This window comes from Doryrhamphus excisus, chromosome 22, assembly GCF_030265055.1.
Source record: "Doryrhamphus excisus isolate RoL2022-K1 chromosome 22, RoL_Dexc_1.0, whole genome shotgun sequence".
In the NCBI taxonomy this organism is placed as follows: Eukaryota; Metazoa; Chordata; class Actinopteri; order Syngnathiformes; family Syngnathidae; genus Doryrhamphus; species Doryrhamphus excisus.
This window is the reverse complement of record NC_080487.1, coordinates 3,749,710-3,766,041: the sequence shown is the minus strand read 5'-3', so window position 1 is coordinate 3,766,041 and position 16,332 is coordinate 3,749,710. Positions and strand designations below refer to the sequence as shown.

Below are 16,332 nucleotides of genomic sequence, written 5' to 3'. Positions count from 1 at the left end.
CGTTTCTTGACGCTGGTAGTAGCACATGCATGTACCGTTATTATTTTTTTACATTAACACAAAAAATGATTGACTTTTGTAATGCATCTGAATGTTTTTTCTCATCCTGGTTCGGGCATGATTATTTGAATTTTCCAATTTCCTTAATCTGCTGTCCGTGTAGATTGTCCCAATTTATGGAACTCATGATATGTTACAGCAAATAAACCTTCAGGCACGTGAAACACAGAGAAGTCATATCACTCCACTAACAAACGCTTGATTAGAACGTTAATGCATGCTAATGTTTGTCATAGACAAGCACAGCACCCTGCAGGTTTTTGAATTTAGTCACCAGCGTCACATGACCCTGTTGCTCACATGCACACCCTTTGAGGTTAAAGTAGGTCGAACAAGGACTATCTATGCAATATTTATTTTGGCATTCTCCCTTTTTCCATAGTATTAATTGCCTTTAGGAGTAGAAATAATACAATTACAAAAAATGTCTCTTTTGGCAATATAAATAGTTGACCTCTCGCATGTTGCAAGACTTTTAGACTCCATTTACTGATTTTCAGTGGATGAAGTCATGAAATAAGATGTCACATAGAGTTGTGGCTCCCAAAGAGCTTAGGGCCAGTGCACAATTAACAGCCTTCCTCACAATCTAACAGCCGCTCATTCTCACGGAGACGTCTGAGTGGGTACTAACGACACACAAGGGGGGGCTGCAGCCTGCTGGAAGCGTTCAATAATCTATTTAAGGAATTGAAAATTGGCATTTCTGTGACCTCACAGTGCGACCATTCACTTTGTTAACTATAGAAGGTAAATATTCTGTAATCACCGAGCACATTTTAAAACCGCAAAATTCTAACTTGAATGCAACGATTATTTAGAGAATTCAAACACCTCGATTGCAAAAAAACGGAAGAGATGTAAACGGATGCAAACGGAAGATGAAAGAGGATGGGGAGCATCCTCATCCCCTACGCAGCTGCAGATATCCCAAAGCCCAAAGGCCGCTTCATCATCATCTAACGCCTGTCATTACCTAAGATAAAGACACCCTGGCTCCATTCTATTCCCCCCCGGCCCATCAAGGCAAACGTAATGAAGCGCTGTTATGGATAAAGCTCCCTTCACTTGCACTCAATCTGAAATCTGGATTGGTCTGAAATGCCACAGGGCTGGTGGGAACGCTATTTGCACCTACAAACTAAGTTTGACCACACAGTAACAAGCGGGGGAGAGTTTCGGTGTTTGTTTGGCTTTTAGTAACGTCAGTCTGAAGTCTGGAGAGAAGACTTTATAAAGACTGGAGACCATCATGTTTGTTTGCAAGAAAAAAATGCTGCATCTCGCTTGTCTTTACAGGCATGGCATAACGATTAACTGAATATCTGACATGATATATTTGAAATATATTTTGAGACCAACCACAAAGTGGTGGGAGGATTTCACCTGAGAGGAAATAAAGAATGTAGCAATAAAAAGGTAATTTTCTTCCTCATTAGGCAACACAAATGTTAATTCGGCCTCTCTGTTTTTTTCTTCTGTGGTCCCGTGAGTTGATGCAATAACTTAAACATGTGTGGAAAAAACTTAAAAATAAATAACTTAAACGTGTGTGGAGAAATGACAAAGTGCCAAAACGCTAAACGTTACATTAACGCCCAGCTTGGACTTTTAGGAAAAAAAACAATCATACTGCACTTCCGGAATAACAAACAAAAAACAGACTGTGTACATATATTTATACTGTTATTCTGTATATTTTGTATTTTTCATTCTTTTTTTAATAGATGTGTCTGCACCTACTATACCAAAACTAATTCCAGGCAATAAACCTTTTCTGATTCTGATTCTGATGAGAAAGCCTTTAAGAAACGCTGAGATTTTCTGTATTACAGTCAGGATTTTCATGCCATTGTTTGCTTTCAGGCGTATAATCTGGCCAGTTTCCCAGTAAACCATATGTTTTTCTTGAAAAACACCCTCTAAGGGATTCCATAATTGTTTGCAAATCAGCGTTGGTTGCCTCGAGCAAAATGATAACATTAAACGCTCAGCGCGTTGCCAATAAACTGCATTTTGTTGAACTGTCTCCTCCTCCAAGATGCTTTTTTTCAACCTTGCGTGTCACTGTGTCAATTATAAACAAGTACGTAGTACTTTGTACGTAGTCGAGAATTCCCTATTCCACAATGTCATACTTAGACAATATTCTTCCTCATACTTTGTGTGACATTACGGATTTGACAGTTGCCGTGGCGCAGACGTGACTATGTTCATCCATCACACAAATAGGGCCATTTAATGTGATGGGAGAGAACATCTCCAGCAAGTTTCACCAAACTCCTGTTAAGCTTTCACAGCCTCTTTGCCAAGCAGTACATGTGTTTGTTTATGCAGCGGATGCATCTGTTCAATACAACGAGCGAGGCACGGAGTCTATCAGCGGGCTTCAGGTCCCGCTGAGACAAACAAGGGTTGGAAATTAAGTGCACTTACCGTTTCATGATGGAAGAGCACAAGCTGAACCAGCATTTTGTCTTTTTTTTATGTTTAATAGCTCTATTATCAACTCTCATTTCTAAATAGCCCGAGGCCCTCCGTCCGTGTGGGTTAATGACTCTTCTGGAGAATCAAACAGGTGCTTTTTACCACACGTTCATTCACATGATCATTCAAAATCATTAGTATGGTATGAAATCTATCTCATGTTTACAAATAATGCATCATCAGTGCTGTGCATACAATAGTGAATTCCTGTAGAAATTAAAACAGTTAAAAACACATCACATGGTTATCTCCCATTAATAGAACGTCATTGCTCATTAATACTTCAGTGACTGAGTACATTCCAGTATGCAAGCCACAGTAAATGATGCATTCATTCATTCATTCATTCATTTTCTACTGCTTTTCCTCACAAGGGTCGCGGGGGGTGCTGGAGCCTATCCCAGCTGTCTTCGGGCGTGAGGTGGGGTACACCCTGGACTGGTCGCCAGCCAATCACAGGGCACATATAGACAAACAACCATTCACACTCACATTCATACCTATGGACAATTTGGAGTCGCTAATTAACCTAGCATGTTTTTGGAATGTGGGAGGAAACCGGAGTACCCGGAGAAAACCCACGCATGCACGGGGAGAACATGCAAACTCCACACAGAGATGGCCGAGGGTGGAATTGAACCGTGGTCACCTAGCTGTGAGGTCTGCGTGCTAACCACTAGACCACCGTGTCGCCTGAATGATGCAGAATTGGTCAAAATATTAGGTGACATTTATGTATTACCTTACTGTATCTTGGTGCATTTGGTCTTTAAAAAAAAATGTGCCACTGTGAGAGGTTTTGACAGTTCCATTATTTTTCCCAATAAATGCTACAGTACGTCACGTACTAGCAAATATCAATGTGGCAGAAACGAAGCAAGACGCGCGTACAATATTGCGTTCATATGTTGCAATTAAAGCCACATGCTGAGTGCAATGCGGTGACAAGTGTATATTTTTTTTTTTCTCTCTAGTAAATGGGCTGCTCTTTGACATGAAATTATGCTTTTACTGCAGCAGTTCCTCCTACACACTCGGCAAGTGCCTGATTTGCATGACGCACACACACACAAAATATGAAAATGTAGCTGCACCACTGTTTGAAATAGCCATGTCAAGCAGCAATGATGAGGTGGATTCGTGCAACTGAAACGAGCGTTCCTATTAACCAGGAGCTACAGGATGGAAGAAGAAGAAGAAGATGACGAAGGAACCCAATGATAATTCCCTTTTGAAACAGAGATGTATTATGTATTATTGTGTTTTTAAATATACCAGTTTTAAATTTCAATTATTTTCAAGTGACCCCGACAGACCAACACTGCACTATTTGAGAAGCACTAAGACAAAGAAATAGTTGGGGGGGGGGGGGGTGACTTTCAAATACAAAATGATTCATGATTCAACTCTTAGTGTGCCAATTACATCCCTACGGCTTCTTCTCACCTGGGATGTTGTGAATAGTGATGGCGAGGATGAGTAGGAGGATGCGTCTCCAGCTGCTCCCTGAACGTCCAGCCATTTCTGGATGTTTGTTTTCTCTTTGTTGAACATCTGAGCCATCCCAATGAGATACTCTCTTCCTCGGGAGCTGAAGACCCTCCTCTGTTTTTTAACCACAAAAAAACACAAAAAAGGATTTTACTGTAATATAATATGACTGATATCTGATTGGAGAGAAGAGAGAAAATCAGTTGAAAATAGGGAAGAACCACCATGGTACCAAAAGAGGCCATATTAATGTCTCAAAAAGGATGACGCAATCGAAGAAATAACCAAATATTATTAAATATTTCCCAAAAAAAGACTAAAAAGGCAAGAAGTAATGGTTGATCCCTTTTCCTGCAGATGACAAACAACAAGGAGTCAACAGTAACAATAACCAAGACAAGCCCTATTATAGGGCCTCCCTTCTGGCTGTTTCCTGTCTTGTTTTCCCAGTACCGGTACTGGTGCATGACAATGTTTCTGGAGTGTCTCTGCAGTCCCTGATGACAACTGCTGTAGACCTCTGGGCCATCATGTATCATTCTATCTTCCACTGTTAAGTCTTATATTCATTTGTGGTCATCATCACAACAACAACAACAACAGCGTGTGTTAAGTGATGTCGGTCGTGTCGCAGTATTTTTCCATTACAGTTCAAGAAAAACACTGCAGTTGAGTGCAAAACTTGTTATGCACAAGTTTTCCGTGGTGGCACAAAACGGGGGAAGTTTACTACAATTTACTGTTGCAGACTATTGTTCTCTGTTTGAGTAATATCACTTGATCAAGCCTTTTCTCACGTTCCACACTACATAATAAGCCATAATAATAATACGTTTTATTTGTATAGCGCTTTTCAAAATACTCAAAGACACTTTACAGAAGAATGGAGTTGAATAAAAGCAAGTAAACTTAAACAAAATACAACATTCATTGGTTAATACACAGTTAAAGCATGAGCGGGGCGGGGCAAAGAGTTCCAGAGGGTGGGGGCAGCGATGGAGAAAGCTCTGTCTCCCCAGCTTCTTTGTTCTAAGTATGATTTGTGCTTGTAGTTATGGCGATACTCAAGGCTACAATACATTGTGAAGAGGTTGTACGCCTGCAATTACGATTATAAAGTATAAGTGATGAAACAGAGGAATCGTTCCAATGAAGTTGATAGTTGGATGGACCTACAGTACAAATACTTCAGGCGGCTTCAATTTAGCTCCCAAGGCTATCTGTAGATGTGTCTTGACCTCTCAAAACAGCTCTCCGGCATATAAGCATTTATCCTCTATCAGTGCAGTTCAAGTGTGCAACACAGGAAGCTGTCAATTTGAATTATTTGGTGTGCAAAGGTCAAACAATCTGGACAATTGCTCAAGGTGTTCAATTACAGAGGGGGGCATTTTCAAAGGCCAACATCCTTTAATTCATTTGGCTGTGACAGAACTTGGAGAACCCAACCTTTTCACCACAGCCAAAGGAGTTGGAAGCATAAATAGAAATGGGCTTTAAAGGTATGCTTGTGGAGGACGTGGCTTCCTATTAAGACGCTCCAAGAAAAAAAAAAACAAATAGAATAACACATCGATATAAATAAATAACAAAGAAGTGTTCAGACGGTTGCCATGGATATGGCATGGATGAGTGGTGTAGATGCTCTAAACCAATGTGAAGACTGCTTCTTTGGACCATATGCCAAATCAAAGATTGAGTAAGACCCTCAAACAATGCACAACGATGAGCCAATTCAAGAAACAATACAAGCAGTTGATGTTTGCTAAATACAAGGATGAAGAGTCTTGAACCAGTCATGATGTGCTATATATATCACTATATTGACACTTACTATGGTACCCATGATGTCATTGTATGATCATATCACCTCCTACTTCGGTACGAGGTCCATTATTAAAAAAAAACAAAAAAAAAACCCTTAAACCGTATTATAGAAAGCAGGAAGTGAACAAATGTAACAGTTACTGATTGTAAAAGTACCAGATGGAAGGGTAGGATTTAATAAGCTTTGCTTCTTCCTACTCCTTTTGGACATGTGGAACTGTGAACCGATTATGGGATGCACTCATGCATGTTCAAATGAAATAATACCATTACCATTACCAAAGTACACACATACAATACTACTTACAACATGAACTTCATACAGATACAATGTGATGGAACATTTGGCATAAGAAACCAAAGGTGGCAATCCCGACTCCAGACGACAATAAAACTATAAAACTAAAGTCTAACTCAGTGAAACAAAATCTCATAAATTGTGTTCTTCATAACTTCCAAACCAGAATAATATTTATTCAGAATATTATTTATTATATTCGTGAGACGGGCCTGCTTTTAAGCTGTAATTTCAGAACAATTATAATTAGAATAATCAGCGTGAGGGAGACTGCAAAAATCACGGCGCATTGAACGGTGGTGTGTTGCAAAGAGGTATGCGTACGGAATGATTTGTGTGGCTGATTTACATAAGATACTTCCTTGCAGGCGCCATGAAAAATGCTCCGCTGCAGTAATATTCCGCGTTTCCGTGACTGTTGACTGAACGGCACTTGGTCTCCGAGGAAAGGAGCTAGTGGCGTGTCGGTCATGAACGAACGAGTCAAAAGAATTAGTTCTTTTTTGTGAATGAACGACAGAACGAACAGAATGAACGAGGTCACCGGCCCTAAAATACCCGTTCAGTTGCAAATGCTTTTTTTTTGATTGGCTGGAGAGTCAGTTCACCGTCCTATCGAGAACGAGAGATTGACCAATACCATCAGTGACCTTGTTCATTCCGTTCACAAAAAAGAACCAGTTCTTTTGACCCGTTTGTTCATGACCGACATACCACTAGTCATCACGTGTTGTTGCGCTATTGAGTCGGAACGAACGTGAACATGACTGAACGGACTGACTCGACACGACTGACCGGTTCTGTGCACAGGGGGGAGATCACAGGCTAACGACCAATTAGCCTGCGGAATGATCCTGTTCACTGAAATGAACAGTTTTGCCCACCACTACCATGAACAATGATCGACTTTAGCTTGTCCTTTTGCTATGCATTTACATGGAAAGGAAAACGCACAGGGTTCAATTCCACCCTCGGCCATCTCTGTGTGGAGTTTGCATGTTCTCCCCGTGCATGCGTGGTTTTTCTCCGGGTACTCCGGTTTCCTCCCACATTCCAAAAACATGCTAGATTAATTGGCGACTCCAAATTGTCCATAGGTATGAATGTGAGTGTGAATGGTTGTTTGTCTATATGTGCCCTGTGATTGGCTGGCCACCAGTCCAGGGGTGTACCCCGCCTCTCACCCAAAGACAGCTGGGATAGGCTCCAGCACCCCCGCGGCCCTCGTGAGGAAAAAGCGGTAGAAAATAAAGGAAGAAGAAGAAGGAAAACGCACAGGCATTTTGATTTTAATGGAAAAAATAAATAAATAAACATTTTAAATGTCAATTTTGGTCGTCCTTGCAGACACAGCTTCTCCAGAAACACAACCTGATTCAGGATGCATACTAAGGGCGTACCCACACAAGGTCAATGATATCATGCCAAGGCACACGGGACCTTTAGCAGAATAAACATGGCCTCCAATACACAATGAGAGCGAGGAGAGGGAGGGGAAAGTCACTGTTCTAGACAATCACTACAATTCTAAGGATCAAATGAATTAATTTGACAAGAAAACAGTGCCAATTAATATCATTTACATTATGAACTATGCTTTAATTTGAAATACACTACTTTTAAACGTCCCCGATACACAAAGTTATCAGTATTGGATCGGTTTTGCTGATACCAGCGTGCATCAAATGATAAACTAATAAACGAGTGGTATCGACCTTTTAGGTTACAACCTGATTAAATGAAGCATTGATCATGTCCACAGAAAAGGGTGAGAAAAAATTCCAGATTTGTTTTGACAACCTGCATTGACTATTAGTTAGTCGTTAGTCAGGCTGAGCAAGACAGTGATCAGCGACATTATCAGCAGCTGGCGAGATGCTTGTCACGTCCATGTTGTGAAAGATCCTGCCAGTCAAGATGAGTGAAAGGAGATGAGGTCAGATGGCGCTAACACAAGATTTGACTATAAATAAAAAAGGAATAGACAAGATCATGGAATGAGTGGAATTCATATAACAAGGGGTTCTTCCAAACCAAAGACCTATCCACACATTGCTTTGTGAACCTGTTTTTTCTACGGGGGGCATGGTCATTTTTTTCTAAATTGTTCCCACAGTGATAGAGGTGTAGAACTGTCCAAGATGTCTTCGTTAGGTGAAGAATCCAGATTGAGGAGCAAATAACGGGTCTACCCCAGTAACAGTACGGTGAGAAATACAAGGAGAGACAAAGGAGGTGGAGATGAGCCCAAGTCTTAGAGAAAGGGACTTTCTGATCAACTGTCCCTGAGCAAAGCCGCAAAGCCAATGGCAACTATTCATTTGTCCGGAGGCATTAAAAATCCATAAATTGAGAAGTTCTTTGCAAGGCCTTCATCCATGCAAGCTGTGGGATCTAAGTCAAGACGGTTTGGGCCATGTTGTTTGCAAAAGGGTCATTCGGTCACTCTGAGCTCATACCTTCTAAAGAACTTTTTTTTTTTTCTCTTTTGTGCTTTACTTTCTCCATCTGGACATCTTAAGTAAACGATGGCATAATAAGGGTATATTTCTTCTCTTAACCACTGTCTCCAAGACCAACACTGCTATTGTGGGCAACACGGTAAAGAGAGTTTACGGTAATGTCAGTTTTCACACCAACGCTATCTTGTTTAAAAAGTAACCGGGAACGCTATGGTGCGTTAATTCTAACAAACAAAAATCTGGGGTCTCAAACTCAATTTACCTGGGGCCCACTGGAGCTAGGGTCTAGGTGAAGCTGGGTCGCATCAGGTTTAAAAAAACCCCAAGAAAAACACATTTATTAAAAATAAATAAATAAAAAAAATAAAAAATAAAAAATAAATATATATATATGTATATATATCTTCATTTTTACTTTTCTACACAAAATAAGATCAAAAAACAAATAAAAAAATCAAGACAAAATAAATCAATCTATCAGTAATAAATAAATAAAATAATAATAAAACAGCAAATGAGAAAAATTTAAGAAACTACATATACTAGTTGGTGGGTGTTAATTCTAACAAACAAAAATCTGTAGTGTGAGCGGAAACGTCACAATAGCCCCCAAACCAGGGGTATCAAACTCAATTTACCTGGGGGCCACTGGAGCTAGGGTCTGGGTGAAGCTGGGCCGCATCAGGTTTGAAAAAAAAAAAAAAAAAAACAAGAAAAACACATTTATTAAAAACCGAAAAAATAAAAATCTAAACTGTCTTCAATGTTTTTGCATAACACTTTTTCAGTGCTTTGGTTCCGGTTTGCCACAAGAAAAGCTCTGATAAAACATTCCACTGTTCTCAAATATCTTCATTTTTACTTTTCTACACAAAATAAAATGAAAAAAAAACAAATAAACAAATCAAGACTAAAGAACATAAATCAATCAGTAATTCATTCATTCATTCATTCATTTTCTACCGCTTTTTCCTCACGAGGGTCGCAGGGGGGTGCTGGAGCCTATCCCAGCAGTCTTCGGGCGAGAGGCGGGGTACACCCTGGACTGGTCGCCAGCCAATCACAGGGCACATATAGACAAACAACCCCAATTAGTAATAAATAAATAAAATAATAATAAAACAGCAAATGAGAAAAACTTAAGAAACTACATATACTAGTTGGTGGGTAGAGGAATTATTTTTTTCAGATTCCAATGAACAGTATTAACAGTTATTTAACCTTTAACATGAACATTAATGAAAAGTAATAATTTTACCCAATTAGCAAGTTATCCTGGCGCTAACTTGGTGGCGCTCCGGTAAGAAGCGTTGGAACCAGCCGAGCTGTGCGCCTCCAGAGGGTATCATGTACCCAGAAATGACAGCGGGGCTTCGGAACTTCAAACTTGCAACTTTCATGTGCCCCAAACCCTTTGGCGAGTATGTCAAGATTAGCGACCCAGGAAAGTTCTGACCTCTCTGCTTGCAGATAAGAATTTCCCCACCAAGCTTAGGGATAAAATATTGATTTCATTCAGTCAAACAGCAATGAATTCATAACCTTTACATCATGTTCTTTTTTCACTTGGATAATCCGTGTCTGTCCTGAAAGAAGACAAAGGTGAACCTCGAGACAGTCATATAAATAATACAAGCCGTATAACTGAGGTAGGTTTCTATGAGTGTTTCAGATTTTACCCCCCCGGTCTCACTTTTCATCAGACATTTATTTATTTCACCTTGATCAAACCTGCCCTCCTTCTGTCATTCCAGGCCTAAGAGGAGACAATTCTTACTCTTCTGTCTCATCTAAAAAACAATGACGCGGCTTGAAGCATGACTGCAGGAAATTGGCAAAAACAATAGTAGACTTCACGGCTGCAAGGTTGTTTGCGGAAACTAAACCTAGCTGAGAACGGCTCTTTGATATTAAACCATAAGAGCAAATACGGCATCTAAATTATGCACAAGCCAAGTATCATTATAAGGTAGTAAAACAAGTGAAATCATTACTCGGGGATGTTGTTTTTCTGATGATGGAGACCAATATTAAGCTTCAACTCAGATGTAATTTCATTAAAATATGCAAAACCAGGGGAGCAATCATCTTTTTAGAGCATGTCGGGCTACAGATGGCAAATAGCTACAGTTAATTATAGAGAACTGTACACCTCAAACTAAATCATATAATTTTAGAAGCAATTATTTGTGAATACCGAAGCGTTGACGCTGCTCTGAAATGCTGTAGAAATGTAGAAAACAATTTGGAATGTTTTAAATTGGCGTAAATAAACAATGCGGAAGTAAAAAGTAACATTTCTCCCTCACAAGGGAATTTGTACAATATAAATACCTTTTTACTTCAATAAAACAATTTATTGTTTTATTGAAGCTATTTCGGGGCGGCACGGCGGTCTAGTGGTTAGCACGCAGACCTCACAGCTAGGAGACCAGGGTTCAATTCCACCCTCGGCCATCTCTGTGTGGAGTTTGCATGTTCTCCCCGTGCATGCGTGGGTTTTCTCCGGGTACTCCGGTTTCCTCCCACATTCCAAAAACATGCTAGGTTAATTGGCCACTCCAAATTGTCCATAGGTATGAATGTGAGTGTGAATGGTTATTTGTCTATATGTGCCCTGTGATTGGCTGGCGACCAGTCCAGGGTGTACCCCGCCTCTCGCCCAAAGACAGCTGGGATAGGCTCCAGCACCCCTCGCGACCCTCGTGAGGAAAAGCGGTAGAAAATGAATGAATGAAGCTATTTCACTATTTGTGCACTTGTTTACTCGTCAGAGCGATTAATCGATTATTACAGTAATTGTTAAAACAGCCCTCATGTCGACACTGTGTTGTCTTTACCGCTTGTTAAAAATGACCTATTATGTTTCTTCCACTTTTCTGACCTATAAATGTTGCTAGAATGTTGTTTTCTCGTGTTAAAAACTATGGCCACATTTCAGATAATGAGGTTTTCACATTTGGAAGCTTGGGACTGCAGTGCTCTGTGTTATATACATACTACATACAACCGGCATACGGTCATTTTCTACCGCTTTTTCCTCACGAGGGTCGCGGGGGGTGCTGGAGCCTATCCCAACTGTCTTCGGGCGAGAGGCGAGCCAATCACAGGGCACATATAGACAAACAACCATTCACACTCACATTCATACCTATGGACAATTTGAAGTCACTAATTAGCCTAGCATGTTTTTGGAATGTGGGAGGAAACCGGAGTACCCGGAGAAAACCCACGCATGCACGGGGAGAACATGCAAACCCCACACAGAGATGGCCGAGGGTGGAATTGAACCCTGGTCTCCTAGCTGTGAGGTCTGCGCGCTAACCACTAGACCGCCGTGCCGCCTCCTGCATTTCACTCCAACGTTAACTCATTCATTTGACAAGTTGTGTTAAATTAACAACTTGATTCAAAACAGGTGAGTCAGCATTCCTACTTGCAATGGTGCTTTACAAAACAACAGCTATTCTTTTGGGTGTGATCCAGTTTCCTAAAATGAGTCATCTATCAACTTGCAGTCGTATGACTGGAATGAGCAACAAACTGAAGCATTCAGAACAAGAAGGTTAAGGGAAGATGACAGTGTCAGGCAACACATACCATCTATATTCATATACCACACATTTATTCAATTAGAAACCTTGGGAGGTTCGGTAATTCTTCTGTGATGGCTGAAAACCTGAGTTGCAGGAGAACTTTTAAATCAAGGAGAAGATGACTCCAACATTGAGTTCGAGTTGAAACCCACCACCAATCAATCATGACTGCAGGGAAAAAATAAACATAATACTATAAAGAGGGTTTGCATATGGTTGTTAAAGTTAATTACAAGTTTTAAGTTTTACAACAAGGTACCAGCCACTAGTAAGACCAAGAACAAGAAACCCAGATTGAAATCATCCTGAAATCACCTCATTTGGACAGACAAGCAAGGCCAACTTGGATTAGAATGATGGGAAGAGAAAGCTATAGCACAGGACAGGAGCGGATCCTGTTCCAAAGGATATCACATTATGAGTCAAACATTGTGGAGGCAGTGCGACGGCATGGGCATCTGTAACAGGCTCACTGGTGTTTACTGATGATGTGACCGTAATCAGCAACTAACTGCCTAAATAAAATGAACACATAAAAAGTTAGACTGTGGAAATAACTATACAGGTATCGGCAATCAAAATGTCTTTTCACATTCACTTGTGTGAAATAGTGTAAATGTAACACTTGGGAGTAAATCATTGCGGACAATGTGAGGCCCCGGGCTCTAATCAGCCTCTGTTGCTGCTCCGATCTGAATGTTGTTTACTGGAAGACGGAATTATCAACACTCGTAATAACCGGCAGCAGGTTGGCAGTTTGCTTGATTTTGTAGTGCAGGTGGCAACCCTTGAGCGAACATCAAGTGGTTATTTGCAAAAAACCCTGCCTGAACAATTAAGACCCAATACAGGCCTTTTGATAGAGAATTTCAAATACAGAAATTCATCAAAAGGACACATATTACCTAAAATCTGTTTTGAAGATGTGTGGTCATCGTAACCAACCATACAAATGTTTTAGATATACATTTTACCTACAAATAGAGTGAAATTGTACATATTACTGTTATATCTTGTTGCATTCATAGATCATACTGTTTATAATTTATATAATCTGCAATAGCCATACTCTAGTCACTTCATTGCAATACTGTACATATTACTGTTATTATATATTGTCACATCCATACTGTGCATACTGTTTATAATCTGTATAATGTGCAATAGCCATATTATAGTCATTTATATCCCTGTACATATCCTCACTGTATTATAGTCATAGCCTGTTATAGTTTGTAGATCTGTCCATTTTTCTACATTTACTTCCTACTAAAATTGTACTTCTGGTTGGATGCTAACTGCATTTTGTGACATGAGCAATAACAATAAAGTTGAATCTAATCTAATCTAAAATGCATTTTTGCAAATTTTCAAATATTTCTCCTATGCAGTAATTGACTTTTTTTTTAATGATCCCCCATACTTCATGTATTTCTGACTTTTCCTAAAAATAACGTAATGTGGCATCCTGTGTGTATTGTGTATGGGACATTTGCACGATGAACCCCCACAGTTGATAAGCATGGTTAGAATATTAGAGGAAGAGATAGCGACACACACAAAAACAAAGATCAGAAAAAGGTCACATGAAGGAAAGAAGCCATCAGAGAAGTTGTGTGTTTTTACTCCAAAATGATGCAGTATTATTCTTTTGTGGGTATATGAAGGATGGCTTGCCTGAGTGAGGTCCAGCTCTACCTATCTTGATGGCTTGCGATTCAGACAATGGATACAATTGATCCTCTGCTTTCTCCTTGACCATCTTGGATTCTGAAGCAAGGGCCAAGGCAATGTGGGGGTCGGCGCATACACCCTGTGGGGAAAAACACAAACATAGGCATTCAAGTTATATTTTCCTTTAAATGGATGTTAGCAGCACAACGGAAAGAAGATGGTGAACACTGGTATTGGACCTTGGTATCTGGGGGGTGCATGTGCTCTCCTGAATGGCTTTCTATTCAGTGTTCAGTTATTATCTATTCAATCATTTCTGTACAATCTATAGACCTGTCTTTCAGAACAGGCAGACAAAAACAGACAATGATTACACACATTAAGCCAATGTAACTGTACTGTTGTACTATATGTACAATCCAAAAAAGAACAACAGCCCATTATTGGCACAGGGATATTAAAGTCAGCAGGACAAAATTGAGTTGTTGTTGAAATATTTAATAACTGCCGCAAATTAGTCCCTGTGTAATTGATTCGTGTGTTGGCTCTCTGATGGTGACTTGTGCAAGTAGCAGCAGGGCGTACATAGCGTATACTGCATGAATGTTAAAGCTTTCCATGTCACACAAAGGGCAGTACATACATGTTTTCGGGCGTGAAATAATGAGTGCATGTCCTTCCAAACATGCAAACATGGATTTTAGTAAGACCATTGTGTCCTTGAAAAGATGGTGTTATTTTAAATATCTTGAGGCTGTTGTATCGGAGAGTACCCTGTTGATATCAGTCTGGGACAACAAATATTGCATATTAATGTCTTTAATTGGTAACCAACCCCTGCTGTATGAGCTCACGCGTGTATCCTATTCATGTGGTAATTGTCCCTTGACGTAAGTGGCTCTCTGGACACAGGAAGGTGGGTGCTTCGTTTAACTGTGTGTGTGTGTATGTGTGTGTGTATGAAGAATAAGAAAAGGGATTAATCATGCCATATATCTCAGTGATGATGCACACTTATGTTAGCCTTTGCTGGTGACCCATAACACAATCTCATCAGCAGGTCCAAACTTGCTATTAAAACTAGCAGTGGTCTCGCTCTGTTGCTCAGGGAAAGTCAACTCTGTGTATCTCCTGTATCCTCTTTTAATTGGAACTTTGCTGTGATCTTTGGATATTTTGTGGCCCATGGCACATTGTAAAAAATACAACAGCAGCATCCATCCATCCAGTTTCTATGCCGCTTAACCTCACTGGGGTCACAGGGGTATGCTGGAGACATTTTGCCCTGTTGGCTCTTATGGAGGTAGTAAGTGGAACTTCAAAACGGGAGTGAGACAAAAACATTTTGAATAAGCAATGTATTGCAAACAACCACGAAATTGAAATAGGCTATTCATCAGCTGATCTAATGTTTAAGACCATGCTCAAAACACAAACACAAACCCCCAAATTGGGAATGTTTCACAGATGGTTTAACAAAGGGCACCCACTGTCTGGAACTGATTTGGTCTCAATTGGCTTTAGATCATTTAGATCAATGGTAATGGTTTAATTTCATTTTAAAATGCATAAGGTTACAATTGAGTGCATCCCATAATCAGTTCCCAGTTCCACATGTAGAAAAGGAGTAGGAAGAAGCAAAGCTTATTAAATCCTACCCCTCCATCTGGTACTTTTACAATCAGTAACTGTTACATTTGTTCACTTCCTGCTTTCCAAATATAGTTTAAGTTTTTATTTTTATTTTATTTTTCTCATATGTGATATGACCATCCAATGACATAATGGGCACCATAGTAAGTGTCAATATAGTGATATATATATAGCAAATCATGACTGGTTCAAGACTCTTCATCCTTGTATTTAGCAAACATCAACTGCTTGTATTGTTTCTTGAATTGGCTCATGGTTGTGCACAACCTCAAACAATGGTTGTGCATTGTTTGAGGGTCCTTACTCAATCCATCCAGGGTAAAAAAAAACTGAAAAGAGTGGAAAATGACGGTTAAAATCCCTGTTTGGGCATCTCTTTGCACTTGCACCCATTGTAGGAGAGTGAATGGTTTTCTATATGTGCCCAGCCATTGGCCGGCGACCAGTCCAGGGTCTACCCTGCCTCTCGGCATACAAAATGGATAGATGGATGGACTCCGCATCCTTGTTAAATATGGAAAAAGTTTGGACACCCTTGATATCCAGTTAATAAATTAGCATTATGGGAAAAATCAATGGCTTAGGTTATACTATAGAGTTCCCACTGTATGTTCTGCATGCTTTCACCCACACAAAGAGCTAAGTCTCACACATGCAGAGAAATGTTTGAGTGACAAGGCCCACTCAGAGCAGTGTTGGGTGTGATTAATCTACAGTGCACCTCGACAGTGCTTCGAGTTGCCCCTCCCTATTAGTAGAATAATAGAACACACACTGTGCGTAA

General features: G+C 40.1%; 1 protein-coding gene across 6 annotated transcripts in view; it reads right to left on the bottom strand.

The window, feature by feature from the left end:
* The window catches only part of LOC131109643 (zinc transporter ZIP11-like), a 72,567-nt gene that overhangs the window by 2,177 nt on the left and 54,058 nt on the right, over positions 1-16,332 (bottom strand). For 5 of the 6 annotated variants that reach the window (XM_058061854.1, XM_058061855.1, XM_058061858.1 and 2 more), the window contains 2 exons: positions 13,899-14,034; positions 3,994-4,152 (listed from right to left, as the gene is read on the bottom strand). In XM_058061854.1, the coding sequence (XP_057917837.1) occupies positions 3,994-4,152; positions 13,899-14,034 (295 nt within the window). The remainder of the gene's footprint in view (positions 1-3,993; positions 4,153-13,898; positions 14,035-16,332) is intronic. The other variant, XM_058061853.1, reaches the window with a different exon arrangement.